This window comes from Chelonoidis abingdonii, chromosome 7 (assembly GCF_003597395.2).
Source record: "Chelonoidis abingdonii isolate Lonesome George chromosome 7, CheloAbing_2.0, whole genome shotgun sequence".
Classification (NCBI taxonomy): Eukaryota; Metazoa; Chordata; order Testudines; family Testudinidae; genus Chelonoidis; species Chelonoidis abingdonii.
Window position 1 is genome coordinate 10239632 of NC_133775.1, and position 23231 is coordinate 10262862.

The 23231-nt window shown below is 42.5% G+C and overlaps 1 protein-coding gene across 3 annotated transcripts in view; it reads right to left on the bottom strand.

The window, feature by feature from the left end:
* The window catches only part of FAF1 (Fas associated factor 1), a 320055-nt gene that overhangs the window by 110397 nt on the left and 186427 nt on the right, over positions 1-23231 (bottom strand). For all 3 annotated transcript variants that reach the window (XM_032767242.2, XM_032767249.2, XM_032767254.2), the window contains one exon: positions 5238-5333. In XM_032767242.2, coding sequence (XP_032623133.1) covers positions 5238-5333 — 96 coding nt within the window. The remainder of the gene's footprint in view (positions 1-5237; positions 5334-23231) is intronic.

Sequence of the window (23231 nt, forward strand, 5' to 3'; positions counted from 1 at the left end):
AACTCAGTTACTGCACAAGGTGAGTAACCTTCTCTTCTTCGAGGAGTGTCCCTGTGAGTGCTCCACATTAGGTGACTATGGAGCAGTATCCCCAATGGAAGGTGGGGCTTCAGAGTAACTTTGCTGACGGCGGATAGCACCAAGAGTCCAAACTGAGTGTTGGGAGAGGAATGTTGTTCCAGGGCATAATTTTGTGTAAACGTGTGGGCCAAGGCCCAGGTAGCTGCCCTGCAAATGCCTACGATAGGCACATTGTTGAGGAATGCTACTGACGTGGATAGCGCTCTGGTGGAGTGTGTACAAATCCCAGGTGGACCACAGTTGTTGCTCTGATGATAGCACAAGTGGATACAGCCAGAAATCCACTTAGATAGTCTTTGTTCAGAGATGGCCTCACCCTTCGATCACTCTGTGACCAAGAGAAAGAGATGTGACTATTTTCTAAATGTCTTTGTTCTTTCTAGGTAGAAGGCCAGAGCTCTACAGACATCAAGAATGTGAAGGGAAACCTCCCTGGTATCAGCAGGTGGTTTTGGAAAAAACACAGGTAAGTAAATGGGTTGGTTTAAATGAAATGAAGAGACTACTTTAGGTATAAATTTAGGGTGGGGTCTCAGGATCACTGTCTTTATGGAATGTGGTATACGGCAGGTGTGCCATGGGAGCCTACTCCTCTTCCTGAAGTGATCGCGAAAAGGAAGGAGACCTTCATAGATAGATGTAGCAGTGAGCAAGTCACAAGGGGTTCAAATGGTTTACCCATGAGAGTGTGTATCGCAAGGTTAAGGTTCCATATAGGAGTAGGGTGTTTTAGGGGAGGGTAGATGTTGGTCATCCCCTTTAAGAATCATTTAGTTGTTGGATGAGCACAGATCGTGGTTCCATCTACCTTACCATGTAGTGAGGTGATCTCTGCTAAGTCTACCTTTATGTAGCTACTGGAGAGGCCTGCTTTTTTAAGGCCTAGGATACAGTACAGGACTCTGGGTAAAGGGGCAGAATGAGGAGACATATGATGAGCCTTGCATCAAGTGCAGAAATGTATCCACTTATGAGTGTAAGTTCTGCGTGCACTCGGTTTGCAGCTCTTCAAGAGAAAGTCTTTAACCTCCTCAGAGTAATCCTGATCCAGGCCTGTTAGCCATGGAGTAACCAAGCCTTGAGGCAGAGAATCGGTAGGATGGGGTGAATGATGCGGCTGGCATCCTTTGTCAGGAGGTGAGGAAGTTGTGGAAGGGCTCGAGGTGGGCTCACTGCCAATGTGTTAGGTATGGGAACCACGTCTGTCTGGGCCATGTGGGTGCAATGATTATGATCTTGGCCTTGTCCTGTCTGATTTTGTGTAGCACTCGGCTTAATAGAGGAATCGGGGGGAACGTGTAGATTAGTGGTGCTTCCCATTTTGTGAGGAGGGCATTGCTCAGTGAGTGATGCCTGAGCCCTGCTAAAGAGCAATATTGAGGACATTTAGTATTGTGAGCTGTTGCGAATAAATCTATAGCAGGGAACCCGCACTCGTTGAATATGGTCATGAGGGTCGGGTAGTCCATCTCCCACTCGTGGGTTTGTGAGAAGTGTCTGCTCAGATGGTCTGCCATGGCATTCTGCAGTCCTGGCAGGTAAGCTGCAGAAATGTCTATCATGTTGGATATGCACCATTGCCATAAGTGTACTGCCTCAATGCAGAGAGGGTATATTGAGCTCCGCCTTGTCAGTTCACATAAAATGTGCAGGCTGTGTTCTCTGTGAAGTCATTGATGGTATTGTTGCAGATAAGCGCAAGGAAGTGTTTGAATGCTTTTCTGACTGCTCGGAGCTCTAGAATATTTATATGTAGGTTGGTTTCTGTTGCGAACCAATGTCCCTGAATGGTGGTGTTGTTTAGATGGGCTACCCATCCCAGTAGGGCGGCATCTGTGGTGATTGTTAAAGTGGGAAATTTTTGTTGAAATGGGACCCCCAAGCAGATGTTTTGTAGTTGCAGCCACCACTTGAGGAAATCCTTCATTCTGCACGGCATAGTGAGCTATTTGTGGAGGGAATGCTTGTGTAATATATAGCAGGTGAGGAGCCAGGCCTGTAGGCATCTCATATGCAGTTGGGCATGTTTGACTACATAAAGTTATAGCAGCCATATGCCCAAGGAGTTGTAGGCAGGTCCTGGAGGATGTTTGGGGGCTGTCTGTGATTGTTATCATCAGCCTGGTTAGGTTGAGGTATCGCTATTGGAGTAATCTCGCTTGTGCTGCACGACAGTCAAGATAGGCTCCTATAAACTCTAGTTGTTGGATGGGAAACAGGGTGGGCTTTTGGACATTTATTTGAAACCCTAGGCTCGTGAAGAGGGTTACAGTGGTTTGTGTAGCTTGTACTGCTGTCTGCTGAGCTGGTGCTCTTATGAGGCAGTCGTCCAAGTATGGGAAGATCATTACCCCTAGCCTGAGGGGGTGAGCTGCTGTGACAGCTAGGACTTTGGAGAACACCCTTAGAGATGTCAACAAGTCGAAGGATAGTACTGTGTATCGGTAATGTTGATGGCCTAGTGTGAAGCATAGAAGTAGCCTGTGTGCTGGATGAATGTGACATGAAAGTAGGCATCCTGTAGGTCGATGGACAAGAGCCAATCTCCTTTCTCTAATGCCAGAATTATGGTTGCCAGCGTAATCATTTTGAAGTGTTGCATCCTTACAAACTTGTAGAGTTTGCGTATGTCCAGAATGGTCTCCAGCCCCCATTCTTTTTCTGCATGAGAAAATAATGGGAATAAAACCCTCTTCTCCTGCGTTGGAGTGGTACTATTTCCACGAGCTCCTAGTTGCAGGAGATGGTTTATTTCCCGCTGCAACAGGATCTTGTGAGAGGGGTCACTGAAAAGGGATAGGGAAGGTGGGTGGGTAGGGGGAGTAGAAATAAACGGGATAGAGTAACCCTTCTGGGCGATTTCCAGCACTCATTTGTCTGTAGTGATGTTGTTCTAGACTGAGTAGTGTGGTAGCAAGCGGTCTCCAAAGAGGTGGGAGGTCATCTGATAAATCTGGCATGGGAGAAAATAGAGGTCTCGAGCTCTTGACCACTACTTCAAAACAGTTGATGGGATGTTGAAGGTTGAGACATGGAGGTTGATCCTGGTTCTGCCTGCGCCTCAGTTGTTTTTGTTTGCGGCACTGATCGTATTGTCTCTGGGGTTGGGAGCATGGGGCGGGATGGAGTCTTTGGGTATAAAATCTGCCCTGTTTTTTCTTGTTTGGGGAGACGTAAATACCTAAGGTCTTCAAGGTGGTTCTTGAGTCCTTTAAGGTACTTAGGGATGCATCTATGGGTTCTGCAAATAGTTTTTGTCCCTTAAAGGGAAAGTCCTCAACTGTGGCTTGTACTTCCCTAGGAAATCCAGAGAGGTGGAGCTATGATGCTCGACACAGAATCATGGATGTAGCGATGGAATGATTTGCCATGTCAGCGGAATCAAGGGAGGCCTGCAGTGCTGTTTTGGCAATTAAGGGGCCCTCTGCAATGTTAGCTTTGTATTGCTCCTTTGACTCCTCCGGTATTTGTTCAATAACAGATGTCATTTTATTAAACAAGTTGTAGGTGTATTTCGCCAACAGAGCAGAGTAGTTTGCTATGAGAAATTGCAGTGAGGCTGAGGCATGGGCTTTGCGTCCAAAGAGATCAAGACTGTTCCAGTCTTTGTCATAAGGGGTGTTTTTTGACTGGTGCTGTTTTACCCTTCTGGTTTACTGCCTCTACAGCCAGTGAATTTGGAGCCAGGTGAGTAAATAAGAACTCAGCCGCTTTTGCTGGTATGTAATATTTTCTGTCCGAGTGTTTACAGGAGGGTGGGACAATGGCTGGTGTTTGCCATCTCATCTTTGCAAGATCCATTATACCAGTGTTAATGAGCAGAGCTATCTTTGTTGATGGGGATGCCTGCAGGATGTCAGTAAGTTTGTGCTGGGTCTCTGGCTGCTCTGCTAAAGAGATGTTCAGGGATTCTGCAACTCTTTTGAATAAGTCCTGGAAGGACTTGAAATTATCACCTATGGGGTAGGAGGCGGTGGCATAACTGTTTCATCTGGGGACAAAAATAAAATATGGGTGGGTGGCAGTGTGTCGCTTTCAGGATGAGAAAACAGAAGAAAACTGGCAAAAAGGATAAATAAAGGTGGGAATATAAGCAATTCACGAGACGGATGGGCGCTGCTGTCACTCCGACTCAAGCCAAAGGCGGTAGAGAAGGAACTGAGGGATGGTTGGCTGTGCATGCTAAGTGGTCACTCGGAGCAGCGCAAAATGGTTATTGCACATGCGTGGCCAACTGGGGCACTACTACTACAAATCTCTGACTACAAGCTCAGGGTGCCAAGCCACTTGAAGTGGAGCTCCCACAGGGACACTCCTCGAAGAAGAACCCACTATTTTCAATTACCTCAACTGTGCAAATCACATAGATTTAATACTTTAGATTCACAAAACATTTTAGGAAATCAGACTTCAGCTTTTTTCAATTAGGTTGTATAGGTGTAACACAGGACAAGATTTAGCCTTATTATTGAACTTGGTTAACAATTCTGTTGCTGATGTGTAAATCAGACTAATCCAGTTCACTTTCCCATATCTATTTTGTCTCTCTAGCCAAATATAGTTTTAAGAGTGTTAGCCTGCATCTTGACAGTGGTTTATAACTACAGTAAACCAACTCGACTGTGCTAATAAGATTGAAACACACCCCCTTTTTGCCCATAAAGCCAGGGCTTAAGGTGCTAGAGCACTCTACATAAAATGGTTGGAAAAAATTGTTTAAAACGGCAAGGTGCCTATTTTAAATTAAACCTGAGGCAAAAGGCAAGCAGGGAAAATTTCAGCCCAAATAGTCTCTCAGAGTTGTAAGCAACTGAAAGCAGAAGCTTATCAGGGAATACATCAGGCAACTTTAACTACAGGTGTCACTAATGGTACTGGCTATAAGGATTCTAAAGTTGTATACGTTTTACTTTTTAGTTTTCTTTTGATTATTTTTAATAGTACCTCACTATGACTCCCTTGCTTTGGTTCTTCCCTCATTTCCTTCAGCTCCACTTTTTCTTTCTTTCTAATGAATATCTTGTATAGGCATTGTAGATTGATTGGTTTTATGCATCCACAGTAGTCAACACTAGACGAGAAAATGACCAGTGCAGAACAGGCTTCTGGACATTCCCTCCCAGAGTATATTTGTAAAGTTGACAGATTTTTCTTACCTCCTCTGACTGTTCTCTGGTTTGTGCAGGTGACGATCTTCTTCCTACGGTAAGTCGATGGCAAGGATAAGTGAGCCCCGATGCAGCTAGAGTCATCTGCAACAAAGCAGCAATTATTGATTAATGTAATTGTCTCGTTTCAGAATATTTTTGCTTTTTGGGTTAAAAACTGCACCGCAGATGTCTGAATGAATTATACCAAGACAAAGACTGAAAAATAAAAATAATTCATCACATGAAAATTATTTAGGAAAAAAAGCTACCACAATTGTACAATTACTGTTAATAGGCTTATATTGCAACATCCTCTCTTATGCAAAGAGCCTCAATAACTCATTCTCAACTGGACATACAAGGCTACAACATCTCTCCGCCTTAAGTTTCTCTACAGCTATGCTAAGTCATCAATAGAAAACTTGCCAACAGAAGATGAAATGCCGTTGCAGAGGCCGCCTGAAAACAACTGGCTGCTGTTTCTTTCAACAGCTGCCACAGCAGCACACAGATGTGCTATGAGAATTATTATGTTCTGAACCCTATAAACTCTGTACATATTTCACATAAGAAGAGTAATACAAGAGATGTGATAATTGTTTGCACTGGCATTTCAGCTTTTTGCTAAGATACTAGCATCACAATTGTTAGAGACCCTGGCATACTGGCTTGAGTTTGTTTCCATGCTGAGAATTTTTCCATATTAAGAGAGGCTAATAGATCAAATTATAAAACTAGTTACCTAGTGGAGCTCAGCTATGATAAAATGCATGTAAATCATTTTTCCTCCCTAATCAATAAGTAAAATAGCAAACTAAAGACAAGTTAAGGTACTAAGGGATTAATTAAAAACACTATTTAAATAACTTCAAAATACAAAGTTTAATGTAAGAAGACATTAAAGATACACCATAATCCAAATGTTACAAATATATATTTTAAAAAATCTATTTGTTAACGTGGAATCTCCCTGTATAAAGTTTAATTAACACTAATACTGAAGACATATGTCATGCCTCCCATTTAAACATCCACACCCAGGAACTCAGCTATGGTGATGAACCTGCAGTCAGTGTAGGAAGAATATCTATTAATCAATCCTAAGGGAAAATAAGAGGTATCTTTTAGCTATCATCATACGCCTACATTTAAAATGAATGAAACAGTAACACTAAAGACATAGCAATTGCCTGAAAGACATGGTGGTTAAATATCCACTAATATGAGGGAACAATCTTAGAAGATCCAATTCTGTATCGTCCTCCAAGAACAGACTCATTAATTTCCGTGTGAATTAAAGTACTACTCAATGTAAGTACATAAACACATAGTCTTTTCACAGTACAAAGCACCATAGACTCACATTGCAATGAACAGTAAACACAGCATGCAAGAGTCATTGGCCAGCAATCTTCTTCAACATTTTGCAAGTCTTCACACAGCCTTGAAAAGTGCCATATTGCATCCCATGCTGTCAGCCATATTGCTGAACCACACTCACTGAGGGTGCCCCATGCCCTGGCACCAATCCCTGCAAAACTTGCTTTGGTGATGCTCCTCTGCTAATCCAACCAACAGGTTCCACAAGTTTTCTTTGTCTGACTAAACTGGTATCAGGTATCACTCCAGTTATGCTTTAAATTTGGGCGATTACCTACCTCATCATTTGTCATGTGAGAAGTATAGTTACTGCGCAGCAATCACCATTTCAATTTCAAGCCAGAAAGCCTCTTAATGTCCAGTTTCCGTAGCATCCATGTCTCGCACACACACAGCAAGATGCTGAAGACAAGAGACTGCAGCGACTTCATTTTTACATTTCATGGTAACACTCTTGCTTAGCCAACTGAAAGTCAGCTGAAAGTCGCTAGAGCAGCAGTCCCAAGTCCAAGTCTATCTTGGCTCTCTGAGAGATGTTTAGCACCCAATATAGTCATAGTACTTAGGTATTTAAATTATTCAATGCACTGCTAAGAAAATAAGACATTTGGAGGCTTTCTTCTTCTTCAGATTTGGGTAGAGATATCACCTTTTCAAAGACTTAGATGTCACCATTGTCTTTGTTTTTTCATCTTTAGAACTAACGTCTTCCACTACTGCTCTTTCTGGCAATTTTTGCACCCCTTCTTGCAATAATCCAATCAGGTCAATATCATCTGTGTTTTGCTGATGACTAATTTTTAATCCACCAATGAATATGCCCACCTGTAAATTTCCATGAGAGGCTCATCTTAACATTTCTTCAAGGGAACAATGGAAGAGCATTGCTGATAGCATGCAGCCCTGTCTGACACCTATCCTTCAATCAAGTCAACTATTTTGTTCACATCCTATGAACACTGAAGCCATTGTACTTTCACAGAGAATTTGTATCAGTCTTATTACATTTCCACCAAGTCTGACCTGCCACAGGATTGCTCAAAGAGGTTATGCCATATCCTGTCAAACACCTTAGAAAAATCCATGGAGACATGAACCACTTTCCCATCATTCGCCAACACTTACTCGCATAGCACAGGCAGACTAAATATTTGCTCCACTGTAACTCTTTTGGCTCTAACCCTGGCTTGTTCTTCAGCCAGAAAGTTTTCCATCTTGAGCACAATTCTCTTCAGGATGATTGATTTTGATGGGAGTCAGGTGCCTAACCTGCTTAGGTGCTTCTGTAAATCCCATGAGGCATCTATCAGCATCTTTAGGTGCCTAAATACCTTTGAAAATCTGGCCCTTAGATTCTTAAAAACCTAAATTGCTTAAGCACTTTTGAAAAGGTTACTCTTATGTGTTCCACTGATCCAGAAGGGTTATAACCCCCAATACCCTACAACTCTGAGATTCTCCTCTAGCTAAAATGGCAGGGGTCCTGTGTTCTTTTCTGGGTTCTATCCCTAATACTGCCTGGGTGCAGTTTAGCCGCTGATCATTTTTTATCTTGTTTGGGGCCTTAAACTTGCTGCAATCTCGTTTATTGGAAAATCTGAAAAAAAGGTATGTTGAGAGATTTCATCATTGACTAATTTAGATAATTATCTTTTATTATAAAACACAGGAATGTTTTTATGCTCTGATCTAAAGTGCTTTATAAGAGGTGTCTTTAAAAAAAAATCCTCCAAAATTTAAGAAACATGACTAATTTTTAAAAAAAAATTCAGCACTTTGAAATAAATTTTGAATTTTTTTAAAAAAAAAGATACCTATTAAGAAGTTTAATTTTCACCCCATTAATATGTAGCCAAATAGTTATGTCCGCTATATTTAACTACAAATTATTGGGCTTGATACAGGAATTACTGGGTGACATTTAATGACATGTTATGCAGGAATATCAGATTGCATTATTAGGATGATTCTTTCTGGTTTTAAAATCCATGAAATCATCCAAAAGTTTTCAATCATTTTCTGGGCAGCTTGAACAGATCTGAAATTATCATGCTAGGTTTTGTTTGGCAACAATTTCAACCTCTGTAGAATATGCCCATGACAAAAGCTTTGGTTCTCTACCAGCATTATTGATTCATATCAGGATGCTTCTAGATATGTGGTTTGCTACGATTCCCCTTCAGAATGATTACAGGATAGAAGAAATGTTTGCCGTATCCTACAAAATACTATTTTGTTCTCTTGGCCATGGGGTGATTTAAATTACATTTCTCTCTCTCTCTCTCTCTCTCACACACACACACACGCACGCACACACACACACCACCTCCATCATTAGATTGTAAAATCTTTAAGGATGATGTAAATTTGATCTATCTTTAACCAAAAGCCAAGAATAAATCATAAGTCTGACATTTTATTTACTCTAGTGAGTACACTGGAAATGCCCTATTTATATTTTTCCACCATGTAAGCTGCTTTTATCACTTATGCACTAGAGCTCACAAAGCTTTAATTTGCTGCAGGTTGAAGCAAGCTGATTAAGTACGCTAGTTACCAAGTGAATGCTACCTGCCCGGACTAGCCTACTGTCACATTCTTGTAGCGGGGTTAAACAGCAGTTTAGTCACATTTAAAAAAAAAATATATACAGTCAAAAAGGATGTGACTAATAATAGTCCGGAACAAATGAAATATTAAAACAGGCATACAGGTCAAGCTCAATTATCTATGAAACTCTTGTGTCAACAGCACAACAATTGCATTCTCCATTGCAATGCTGGTTTTGCCATTTTACATCTCACCTTGCATTCAGTAAGTTTATGAGATTTAAAAACAAACAACTGACGGCCACAAATTCTGAAACTTTGCCTAAGCTACCAAACTTGAAGCATTATACAAAAATAATGGTTAACTTAGATAGGTGCTCTCACAAAAAGCAAGACCAAAAAATTAAGCCTTCCACAACACTAACCTCCCTCAAGAACTGAAGCACAAAAATGGTTCTCTTTTAGAAGGTCTCTACAACACAAGTATTAAATACTCTGTTTTGTATTCTCTACGTAAAGAACCAATCAAAGTCATAAGTTCAAGCACACAGTTCCTATACCTTTCTCCATACTTAGACTACATGGCTGTTTTTCTATCCTGCTTCTTATTTGCAACCCCTCTATCCGAGTGCCTCTCAGAAAAAGAGCTAAAGCAAGAAAGAGTCCCACAGCAGAGTAGCTTTCACCCTCCTCTGCAGGGGGTTGTGGGAATGCTTTTTCTTTTCAAATCAGTGTGAGAGAATTTCTCTCCCCACTTCTACTTTTTCTGAGTAGCTCTCGCTGTGCAAAAGCTGGGCTGAAGAGGCAAGTTGCATTTCAAGTTGGACTAAAAATCATCCATGAGCATTTTCACTTCCTCTGGGAGTTAAATAATCTTGATCCAGTTGCCAAGACAGCTCTTTCCTTTGCTCTCAAGAGCAGGACTCTTGTCTTAGACAATTTAGTCTTTGCTGTGGAAATTGTCAAAGGAAACCATCGTTTCCAGTATTTTACATAACTTGGTCTAATGGTTTGGAAGGTCTTAAAGATGAGAGCTGCTACTTTGAATGAGGAGCCAAAGTAGTGAGTGGAGCATCAGAGTGACGTGTCTCAGCAGCCAGCGCTGCACAAAAGTCAGGCTATTATATTTTGGAGAAGTTGGGGCTTTTTTTTTTCTTCAGGAGAATGCACTCAATCCACACGTACAGGGAGGTGCAGTAGTTCAGCCTGGAAGTCACAAAGGCACAATCACTGTATCCAAGTCTTCATCCCACATGAAAGGAAACAACTCTCTTGCCAGCCCCAGATTTAAGGTGGTATTTTCAGCTGTAGCTAGTTGAGTGTCAAAGAGGATTCTCAAGTTATAAACCAAGATTACTGTTGGAGAGCATCTTGAGAGTGGGAAAGGTTATGGTGGTCACTAACTTTTCAAAATGTTGCCCTGTTCCCTGCCAGGTCAGATACAGTTTCAGCCACTAGCCTTTCATGCACCTGCCAATCTCAGCCAGTCACTAAGAGAGCTGGAGATAATGTTATCAGCATCAAGAATGAGATACAGAACTGGGTATTGTCCATGTATAGTTTTACATATTAAAGTATAAAAATAGTTCCCTTGAGGCACCAACCAAGATTGGGGCCCTGTTGTGCTAGGCATTGCACATGCAAACAGTGAGAGACTGCCCGTGCCTGAAGTGCTTAAAGTCTAAACAGACAACAGGTGCAAAGTGAAACAGTCAGAGAAGTGAAGTGACTTGCCCAAACTCACACAGCAGATCAATGAACAGCACCCAGGTCTCCTGACTCCAAGTCCAGTGCCATATACATCACACCACATGGCGTCACTTGAGACCCTGAAGTCTTACAGTTTCCCCATGTGGCTTTACATAGATGTTGAACAGGATGAGTGATGGAACAGAGACTTGAAGGACTCCCCAGGCGAGAGCTGTGGCAGGAGAAGACAAGCTGATAGGACAACATCCTAATGTCTTGCCTAATGTCGACCTGCCAGTTAATATGCAACAGTCAATGCTACGCTCAGGCGCTAATAGAGGTCAGAATTGATGTATTATTTTATTGTTAAAAGAATTCATTCCACACACAAATGTTTGAAATTTAGAAATAAAAGTGAACCAAATGTTCACCCATCCATTCAAAATTTAGGGCACCAAATACATTTTCAAATGCTAGGTACAACACTACTTCTAACTGCCAGCCCCACAAACTTACCCTGGGATCTAAAAATCAAGCTGCACTTGTTCTGGTTTGTGCACAGTAAGAGATTCTCCAAGCCAGGAGTCACCCAGGAAAGAGGGGAAGGATGGTCCAGTGGTGAGGGAATTAGCCAAGGATTTGGGAGATTTACGTTCAATTCCCTGCTCTGCTGCAGACTCCCTGGGTGACTTCGGGTAAGTCACTTGAGCTCTCTGTGCCTCAGTTTCTCATCTATACAATGGGGACAACAGCATTTCTCTGATAAATACATTCAAGAACGTGAGATGCTCAGATATAATGATGATCAGGGTCATGTAAGTATCCAGGGACAGAAGCAAAATAATCTAATTCTTAGTGCTTTTAACCAGAAGTCCATCTGTTCTTTCAGTAAGAAGGTGTTATTTTTACATAGTCATTTTGCATGGCAGAACTGTGCTTCAAGGCCATGCAAGGAGAGAGTTTGTTCAAGGTGTATTCCATGAGTATGGAGGTGGGAGGGGACACAAGTTACCTACCATAACCGTAGTTCTTCAAGAGTGTTGGCTCAGAATATTCAAAATTGTGGGATATGTGCAAGCTCACAGTCTTCTAACAAGCAGAGTCTTTTGGGGCCATTCATACTTCCTGTTCATGTAGGTTTCCACAAAAATAAACGGAAGAGTGGCCCCCGCTGCCCTTCAATTCCTTACACTAATTCAGGGCTATTTAATCATCACTCTGAGGTGGGGGAGGGGAAGCAGCATGGGTATTGTGCATGTGCAGAAGCAACACTGACTAAGAACTGTAGCTACTGATAACATCTTTCTTTTTATATATTGTGATGGCTTCTGTATGTTCCCACTTGTCGGTGTTTAACAGTGGTTAATAAGCACAAAGGTGGATTGAAGAGTTCTATTTGAACACAGACCACAGAACTGGTCTCCAAAAGCGAGCATCAGTTCTGCCAGCTGTGTCAAGAAAGCATTAGTTAAAACATGATTGCAGATTACTTCTCCCAAGCTGGACCTCAGATTTGGAAGTTAAATTGAGGGAGAAAATATTGCGCACAAGAAAATACAGAGCTTCCAGACTGCAAAATTCTCTGATGAAAACAGTCTGAAACAGCCTGAAAGTAAGTGTTGATCCACATCTCTTTTACGAGGGCTACTGAAGAAGCAAATATTGTTGATGACAACGTTTAGGGAAAAATGGAAATTCAGTTTAATTTTGTGCTTTTGGTTATTCAGTAGCGTACGTTATCGGGCTACTGTTTCTTTCACTTTAAAATGCACTAAAGTATTTGTTAGAGGCACCTATCCCTCTTGTTCCTTTTAATAAATCTAAATAATTAAATAACTCTTGCAATGGGTGTTGGAAAGCTGAAGTGGCAATCAAGTGACAGAAAGTCCAAGTACAAGATAATTCAAGTTGAAAGGGACATAATGCCATCTAGGACCCGAGTTGCTCAGATAGAGAATCTGTTCCAATTCATTAGATTAAGTTTGGTCAAAATCTATGTCATTTTTGGACTTCAGCAGAAAAGCCTTGGTCAAGTGCCCCCAGTAAAACAGAAGTCAAGAAGTCAACCTCAGAAACTTTGCATCTGGGTGGAGACTCAAGTACAAACCCTGAATCAAGAGATCAGGTAGATTGGTAAGCATGATTTGAGTCTCCAGCATCAGAACCAGGATGTCAGAGATCAAAAGTGCCAACCCCTGTTACTACTGTCAATAAAATCCCGGATCTGTCTTGTCCAACTTTCCAAAAGACTTTCTGAATCAGAGGGAACACAGAGGGACTCTTGACCCCAGGCAAGGAGAATGATTCTGGCAGTGACGCTAGATCTCAATAGCCCTTGGAGCAGACACAGAAGCAATGAACACTGATTATCCTTGGTGGCAAAGAGACCTAGTGGAAGTTTACCCTAGTTAACGTTTAAAATAAATAAAGGGTAAAAAGAAATTTGACTTGCTGTTCTACAGCAGTCAGACAATATAGAAAATAATCCAATTAACTGATTATCAGTTGAATAATTATTTTTACTTGTGTGGAATCTGTTCCAGCAGGAAACTGAACAGGGAAATTTTTGCAGCAGGGCTTCCTACTCAGCTAAAGGAGAATCTGGTTTCTTTGTGTGTACTAATCCTCAGCTGAAATAGAAACGCAACAGATAGGTAACACAAAATATACACATTACTATATTCAGTTTCCTTTGTGTGACTAACTCTTAGTCCTACTCAAGGCCAGCCCGTGGCTAGCCTCTGCATGACCATGCAAGAGAAGGCAAACATTCAATGAGCTGCCCTGCAGTTCCAGCAGCTTTAAAAGAGAGTGGAGTGAGGCTACAACCCCATCATCCCCACTGCAATGGACAGCGAAGTGGGACAGATCTGTCAGAAGGGGCACAAAAGAACCTCTTCAAGAGTGAAGTAGCTGTTGTGTTGGTGTGTGCTGCCTGGCACAGTTCATTCTGCATAATCCAGCTGCAGTGAAGTCCCCCTAGTGTTCTTTGGTGTGCAAAGGACACAATCCAGCTTTTAAAATCCAAGGAGCTCAAACCCATTCAGATCTCCAAATCCTTGATCTTTCAAACAGCCAGCCACTGTCTCTAGCTTCAGTTTCCTTTAAACCTGCCATAACTGGCCAAGCAAAGTGAAGCCCTTCACCCAACTCAATGGCCTTTCTCTGTCAGTCTGTAACTCAATAACTTTTGAAAATTAATTCAATCAATTTCAAAATTTTAGGAAACGTTCTATGCATTGATGGGCAGAATCTAATTGATTTTGCTGACTATCAGAAAACCTAAAAGCCTGATTTTCACTAGTATGAGTTTCCTCACTGTTGCTGAATTCGGTTAAGCTAAAACAAAACACTGGAAAAGCTAGTAAATATAAAACGTAAATTGGTAGAAAAATCTTCTTAGTTTTTAAAATGGTTTAATCTAAAAATGTTAAACATGAACAGAGTTTTAAGAAATTCTTAAGTATCTTTTGTATAGTGAAGGGAAGGAGGAGGCAGAAAGAGGGACAGGTGTGAGAGAAACCTGTCTCCTCAGGGCAGCAAGTGGACACTAAGGATGGACATAAGGATGAACAGACCGACAGTCACATTGCAAAGTCAAAATAAAATTAACACTACTCCCTGGTCTCGCACCACCATTACCACCACCTATCTCACTCCAAGAGAGAGGAGGTGCACAAGAGGTAGAGATACATGCATTGCGTCCTCTCTTCTTCTGGAGGGACAGAGTGAGTGATTCATAGCCACTCCTACTAACACACTTGCTCTCTCACACTCAAGTAACAGCCTAGGTTGCACCAAACCACCACTCCGATGCTCCTTCCACATTTCAAACTCTGTGCATGCCTTTTTTTAAAACCAGCAATCAAAAATGAAATAAAAATAAAAAGTGACAGGTTACACACCACAATTAGTAGTTCTGCAATTTCACATTTGAGTTCCTACAGAACTCTTGGGTGAATACCATCTGGTCCTGGTAATTTATTAGTGTTTAATTTATCAATTTGTTACAATGACACCTCAATCAGGAACAGTTCCTCAGATCTGTCACCTAAAAAGAATGGCTCAGGTGTGGGAATTTCCCTCACATCCTCAGCTATGAAGACCGATGCAAAGAACTCATTTCGTTTCTCCACAATTAGGTATACAGTGTGGCCTAAGTAAGTAATGGAGTATGTGACTCTATTGCTTATTTGCCCCAATATCAGTGTGTGTTTGTTATACTAATAGTTTGAATATTTTACGAACCACTCCATAGAAGAGTTATTTAAGACTACCTCAGCAAAGTCAATAAGGGTAAAATTTCACACAAAGCCCAAGTAATCACATCCAAGCCCCAAATCCCGCTCAACAGCTATTATTACAGCATATGGGTTAAAATAGCAGCAGCTGCATCTCTGGATCCTTACACAGGAGTTTAGACCATTGCATACAGCACCAATGCTAAAACAACAGATTGTCAGTAGTAACCAAACTGCAAATCGACACTGACTGTGGTAACAATGGCTATGTTAGCTCAAAAGAAAACTTCAAAGTCAGGCGATTTGCTCACTGAATTCAGAACTCTGTTTATTAAAGGTTGCCATAACAGATTGCGGTACATGCATGGGGGTTATACCACACATAGTTCATGCTAGGAGTCCTTCTTCAGAACTAATGGTGTGATTCAACATGCTGCTGCAAAGGAACTGAAATCTACTTCAGAGAAACTTCCTGAAATGGGACCTTCACTTGGTTGAAAACATGTTACGTTTAGTGACAAATTCATTTGCCTATAGCGAACATTTTTGTCAAACTGTTTTTGCTTCTTTATATAGGTTTCATAACACAACATGTAATTAATAACTACTCAGAAATCAAAGTGCTTATATCCAAATACCCAACAGTCAGAGGGAATAGTCATGAAGATGGTTTGCACTTGCCTAGTGATTATCCCTATGAAAAGAAGATCAGATCATGGATGGCTTTTTTCCTGAATATATTAACCTCATTAAATAACATAAAAATATAAAACAGAGGTAGAGGGAGCTTTTTTAGCACCTAAGTGAGCTTATTTAACTTAAAATCTAATAATCCTACACAGGTTGTATCATCAACGCATTATGGTTGTGGAAATATCAGTGACATTTCAGATGTGGGAAATTATTATTGTATGAAGCTAACAGGACCCCTCCACTGAAGACTATCATATGCAACAGAAAAACCATTCACTTTGAGATGGGAACATCCAGTCCTAACTATTCCACTGGATCATGAGTTTGTGCTATACTACCAGTTCAGTTTAACTGTAAGCTTTTTGGGGCAGGGATCACATTTTTCCTATGGTCCAAGTATGCCAAGAGCATAAGAAACATAAAACTTGTTAGTCAGTTCCCTGGACCTTTGAGACTGAGGGGTAAGTAGTATGACATCTGGGAAGAAGCATTTCCATGGCTTCCAGGCTCAGCACATGCTCTATCTCCATGTTCAGGGACTTTGAAATCAGAGCCGCTGAGCGGGGGGGGCGGGGGCGCGGCAAGTGGGGCAATTTGCCCCAGGTCCTGGAATCCGCAGGGGCCCCCACTAGAGTTTTTCGGGGCCCCTGGAGCAGGGTCCTTCACTCGCTCCGGGGGCCCTGGAAAACTCTCACGGGGCCCGGGCCTCCAGAGCTTCTTCCGTTCCGGGTCTTCAGTGGCAATTCAGTGGCGGGGAGGTCCTTCCACTCCGGGACCTGCCATCAAAGTGCCCCGAAGACCCATGGCGGGGGGTCCTTCCGCTCCAAGACCCGCCGCCAAAGTGCCAGGTCTTCGGTGGCAATTTGGCGGTGGGGAAGACCCCAGGCCCCCTGAATCCTCTGGGCGGTCCTGTTTGAAATTGTAGTGCAGTAGGGAATTCTCTTGCTCCTTGGTCTGGACAGACTGTAGTTTAAGATGTCTGGGAGGCATATTCAATAAGAAGAAGGGATCATCAGTGATGCATACATTTCAGTAGAAAAAACAAATTCAAACATGCTTTTCTTCCTTCCTCCAACAAGGTGTTCTCGTGCAAGAACTCCCTTTTCCACCACCTCTCTATGTGAATCAGGATCCTGCTTTGCAAACTCCAGCAGCCAAAGAGTTACCACGCTAATTCTGAAAGATGGGCAGTTAGAAAAAAACATTAACCTATAAATTTAGACAGTGTAATCTGGAAGTTAGTGACTCTGTAAACATGGAATCTTACAATGGCTTAAAAAAAAAAAAATGAACAGACACTTCTCAGCAGGACTAGATCAGGGCACAGGCACTACAGGTTTGTGCCTGGGGACTCAGCTCCTAAAGGTACGAGATGAAGTCAGAATCTCAGCTTTCAAATTACATTGCTAGCCCTCATAGTTAAGAAGAAAAAGCCTGAAAAAGTAACAAGTGCAACCGATGCAATGAAATCTGAAGCCACCAACAGCAGAGGAAGGAAGTTGTCAAGTCCCACACTTACTACCAGAGCAGACTAAGCTACTGCAGCACTGGGGGAGAGCAGAGAGGTTGCCACTACAGCAGCGATGTGGGAGGCACCCTGCTGCTGCTGCTGGGGAGTAGTGGTTACTATCACCAGTCAAAGGAAGATGGAAATCTTCCTGGCTCTCCCAGGTGAACAGGGAACGGCGAGGGCAGCCAGGAAGCGGGTGGGATGTCCCCTTGCCAGTACATTCTGGGTCACCAGGGAAGGAACCCACACAGCTATTGCATCTCTTCCCAGTAGCTAAGGGGAAAGGGAGGCCCAGCTTCTGCAACTCTGGGGTAGATGGGGTTGCTACTCCTCACTCCCAGGCTGGCTAACAGACTTAGCATACCACACTGCTCTACCCTGACCATGCTGTTCCGGTGAGATTTCAAAACAGCTAGTTTTGCCCAACCCAGCAAAAAGTTAGCCAGCCAAGAAACCAGCCAGCACTGTACCTCTGAGAACAAACGGGGGCTTGGAGAAAACCAGTTCCAAGCCACAGAAAAGCTGCTGCAAAGAATCAAAAAAGGAATCAAATGGAGGTAATGTAGGAAAAAGTGAAACACCTTATCTGAAGCTGAACAGAAGGGGCACTGCGTGGACACCTCAGGGGTAGTGGTGCATAAAACAACTAGTTGCTATGATATTATGCAGGCCCCTCCACTGTAAGTAACTGGAGTACTTAGGAAGTGGAGGTTTATACAGCATCCTCGAAGCTGGGGACAGAGTCATCTTCCAGGCATCCTCCAGGGAGATGGGAAAGGATGGCATAATGCCACATCTTGACACACATTCCACAGAGCTACTTCTTGGTCATGGTTGCAAAAGGACCATTCGCCAACCTATCCAGCACAACAATCCGCTTGGTTGCATAAGGATTTCTCCCATAGCAAGGCACAGAGCTAGTGAGGGGAACAAAGGATTCCCCCCTGGAAGAACAATCTCTGCAAAAAACTTTCTGCAAGTACTGAGCAGCTCGCTGAGGGAGTGCTGCCTGGAATTCAGCGAGGACCTCATTCAAAAGACACACAGTCTGGATTCTGGTCTGAACAGCAAAATTTGTCATTGACTTCCAGCTTGACCAACTAGGGACAATCAGGTGGGACAGCTTGGTCAACCCAGCCTGAATAAAGGCAGAAAACAGGCTCCTGGAGAACAGAGCTTCAGTAGGGAAAAGTGATTAAAAAACAGCAGCTCTTCCAAGATGCCTGGTCTTCCAAAGTGCCTGGTCCTGCCACGCACTTTGCAGATCTCACCAGACCATTATAGAATGGGGGCTAAAATAGTTGAGAGGCAAAGCCCAACCTCCCAGCACAATGGGAGGAGAGGGAAAAGCAATGGACTTCTAGGCCAGTGGGAAGTCAGAGTACAGTAACCACTGAACAGCCTGGAGGCGAAAACTGACTAAATCAATGAACATGGACCATTTTATCTAATGCCAGGAACAGCAAAGCAGGATACCACTACTGGTAACCTTTCAGAAAAAAGGGGAGGGGGGATTAATATGTCCCTGAATCTGGTCCAAAAGGCCCATGGGACGGTTCAGACTCACTCCCTGCTACCATAACATTGAAGCCACGAGGTTTCTGGCAATGAAAACCTGCCTCTGAAAAGAAAATCCAGGAAGGAGCCAGTGCCTTTTCTACAGGCAGCCTTGCACTTTCTCAGCCGCCTCCCAGTTCCTTAACATATCCAAAAAAGACCCCCAGCACTTTTTCCCAGAAGTGCCCCATTTCAACTGTTGAGGCAACAAAGTGTGTCTGCTACATTGCCAAGAGCCCAGTAAGATTGAATTGCCCTTTTAGAAACAGTGTTGCATAAATCTGTCTCTTTGGTCTGTTCTGCACCCCCATCTGTAGAACCTGTCACAGCAACCTCCGCAGGCAGATTCTCTTCAATCTTCAGGACTCATTTCTATCCAGGCACAAGTGATGAGGTCACACCAGAGGGTTCTCGGGGGGGCGGGGGGGAGGGCTGCTCCCAAGACAATGGCAGACCACATATAGCGAGGGGGGAGATAGAATCTAAAAGTGCAGATGCAAGCTCTCTTTCCTGTTGCTCACTGAATGTCCCAGACCCTTCCCCACTATCCTGGAATCCCACATTCCTACCAGGGGCTCAGAGCCAGCAGTGCATTGGCAAGAACCCCTCAAAGGACCAGGATCAGTACACAGGAAATATTTAACATTTTCTTAGGTAGCACACACTGTATAATTCACACCATCTAAGCGGTACTTTAAAACCAGGTTCAAAGGCTGTTAAGGGTTATTTAGAACCATATAAACCTCGCATCAGAATGACATAAAATGCCCTTAAGTTTGGATTCTTGCAACCTAACAGAACCATCCTAACAGCAGAAACCACCTTCTCATAATGGGAGAGATCAGACACTGGGGTCTCGTTGTGAAGGAAGTGGGGGACATTGAAAAAAAAACTACTTAGTAGCAGGAGTAAACAAGGGAAAAACCTGAACAAAAGATTCCTTGATCCAGAGTCTCTCCTAGATCAAAACATTCACAGACTGTGCCTGGGCCAGGAAAATCACTACAGATTTGCACAGTCAAGAGGCAGATTTTATATTACCACAGCTAGTAACTTTACTTACACTCAGCAACATTCTCCACAGCGCAGGAGACAGCAGGCACACACTGAACCCCATGCTTGCAGGTCAAATTGCTAAACCCATCTTGTCGTAGCTTCCTACTCAGATTTGAACCTTAGCGTTCATAAACTGAGAAGCTAGCATGAACCCTCTAAGCTTAATTACCCGCTTAGATCTGATATCGCTGCCACCAGCCAAGGATTCCAGGGCTTGGCTCCCTCTGGTCTCCCAAAACCTTCTCTGGGAGACCCCAAGACTCAGAAGCCCTGAGTCTTACCACAAAGGGAAATAACCCCCCTCTCCTTGTCTTCTCTTTACTTCCTCCCCAGGCTTCCCCTCCGTGGGTTATCCTGGAAGATTACTGTACTAAACTCTTGAATTACAAAACAAAGAGGGACCAGATTCACCTTTCCCCCCCCTGCCCTCTCTTCCCCTGAGGCTGCACAGATTCACCCCGTAAATCTAACACAAAGAAATTTCCCTTCCGTTCGTTCCTTGCCCTACCCAGAGACGAAACTCAACAGGTCTTAAACAAGAAAGCTTTTACATTAAAAAGAAAGAAACACATAAACAGGTCTCCTGTATCAGTTGACAAATACAGGGTCAATTGCACTTAAAGAAAAAAATGAATTAAACAACCTTATTTCAAAAAAGAACTACAATTTAAACTTCAGCAACTACACCACACGTAAATACAAAACAATATAAAAAACCTATATGTCTTATACTGTACTTACAATAAGAAACAGGAACGATTAGAAGGCTTTGAAGATGAAAGATCCCTCTCATAGCCGAGAGACAGACAAAAGACCCATTACCCAAAAAATTCCCTCCCTGAGCTTTTAAATAATCCGATTGTCCTCTGGTTAGTGTTTGGTTCCCTTTGTTAATCCTTACAAGGTAGAAGGAAACATAACACTTAGCTATCTGTTATGACACATCTAAAGTGGACTCCATGAAGATAAAAACCCCCCATAAAACTTCAGAAAAGTGGGAACCAATCAACATCCCTAAAACAAATAAACTGCGATAACAAAACCAAACTAAGCCCAGACAAACCAAACCGCGCTTGAGCACAAAAACCCAAAGGGAATATAACAAACACAGCCTCACTCTTAAGAAGTCCCCTAATCCCTAGAGAGACAGACAGAGTGTGTTGTGGAGCAGTCAGTAATGACAGTGGGGTAGGGAACAAATGGAGGGGCAGATGGGAGCGAGGGAAGGGATGGAGGACGCGCGGAACGCAATGGCAGTGGGAGAGGCTGTGCTTGTAGGTTGAGATTTGAGCATGGGTGCTATTCGTTCCACAAAGCAGTTCAAGGAAAAGTTAGTTATCATGCTCACTTCTCAGAGATTCCTACATGTGAGGTCCTTGCCAACACCACCCAGCACAGGCCTCTGGGGAGGAAGGGAATATGGCTACTGCCACCCCTTTACAGCTTATGGGGTGGTTGAAGAGGTACCACAGAATCATCGTGCTGGAGTAGAGGTAGTGGGTACGTCTGCTCGGCTGGTGGAGGCCAAGGACTCCCTTCCTCTGAATGGGACACAGCTCAACTGAAGATGGGGCCCAGTGGGCCAGGAAGGCCTCAACTGGCACAAAGAGGTGGCAGGTTTCCAACCAGTCCAACAAACTTCATGTGGGTAGCCCATGGCACTGCCACGCCCCAAGCAGAGGCAGGGTGGTGGCGTGAGGGGGCCTCAATGTGAAGTTGTGCCCAGGGCTCCGTATAGCCCTACTCAGGCCCAGCTTTTCTGTGTACAGCTGCACATTTGGGCTCCAATCCTACAGCTGATAATGCATGGGCAGATGGCTGTGATTGCAAAGAGACTCACTGAATTCCACGGAAGCCAATGAGTATTCAGCTTGTTTGAATATCTGGCCACCTACTGGGTGCCTAAATATGGATTTAAGATTTTAACTTAGTTTTAGTTAATAATCTGACAGAGCCAAACTAATGTTTAATTAATACATGGCCTCAGAAACCCCCAGAGCACATATGACTCCGAGTTTAAAAGAAATGTTTTAAACTTTGAAAGGTTAAAAGGACTTCTATGAATTAGTTTTATTTTGTTTGCTTTGCTCTTTTTAAATAGATAAAGGCCTATTAACAAGGAATTGGATCATTTAAAATTAAATTTGTCTCAACCTTATTAAAGACACATCTATGAATTAAATGTGTGCTCATATTTACAATGAATGACTGCATTCCAAACAAAGTTACAAAGTTAATTAAATGGATGATTTGTAATTTGCAAGTACAAGGGCCTTTTCTCTATTCTGAGGTTAGAGATGAGACTCAGATTTGCTAAGCAGAAGTGAACAGCTCTGTTCATAGTCTGATATCATTCAGTAAAATATTAGTAATGCTGTATGATACCTCTATTCTGTTAAAAGTGAATTAACCAATTCAAGCCTCTTCTTTGCCAAATACCTTCTTCCCACCTCTCCACCCCCCAAAAAGAATGTAATTGTATGTAAACTATTTGATCCTTTGACATCAAACAGTATTAACTTAAAAACTACCCAGTGTGTTTTGGGTATTCTTTTAAAAATGAGCAGAAATGCTTTAAATAACCAATAGTCCTTGAAATGATCTTCCTCTGGGAAATTAGTTCATTTTTGTTATACATATTCAAGACAAAAAATATCCTGACAGGTATTCAACAGTTCATTTTAAACACTAACTGGATGAAAAAATCTCTAGGGTGGAGTGTGTTCAGGTTATAAAGCACCAATGCTTATTTTATCTCCTCACAAAGTGTTGCTGGGATAATTACTGCTGACAGCTTTATTCAAGGTTCATTTCACTTTTTCTACTATTTTTCTCTAGTTAGATATTTAGCAGGGCCCATGGGAAGATCCACCCCTCACACCTGTTAGGCTTCTTCATGTTACTAGGGCCAGTTTGGACATGTCACTTCAAATTAGCATTGTACCAGGGCGCTAACTGTGACAATTACTTATCCCAGGTTTAACTTCTAATTCGACCACAAGAACAGTGTCAGAATACGTAATTTAAACCTGTTAATACAGGTTCTATGAAATTCATTCTGAGAATTCTAGAGAGGTTCCCACAGTAAATCTTTGAACTATACTGAAGATTAGAATGATGGATGAATGTTATATGCGGAAAACGGGTCTTACAAAAATGAACAAAGGAGTTCTGAATTGGAAACAAATATCCTGCAAATTATAAACTCAAAGCAGTGATTGTCCTTAAGTTAGTGCTTAAGGATTGCTTTGCCCAGTTTTCTGAAATTCTTCCTTCATAGGTTCCAAAGGCTCAGACATCAAGGTACAAATCCAGTTCCTTCCTT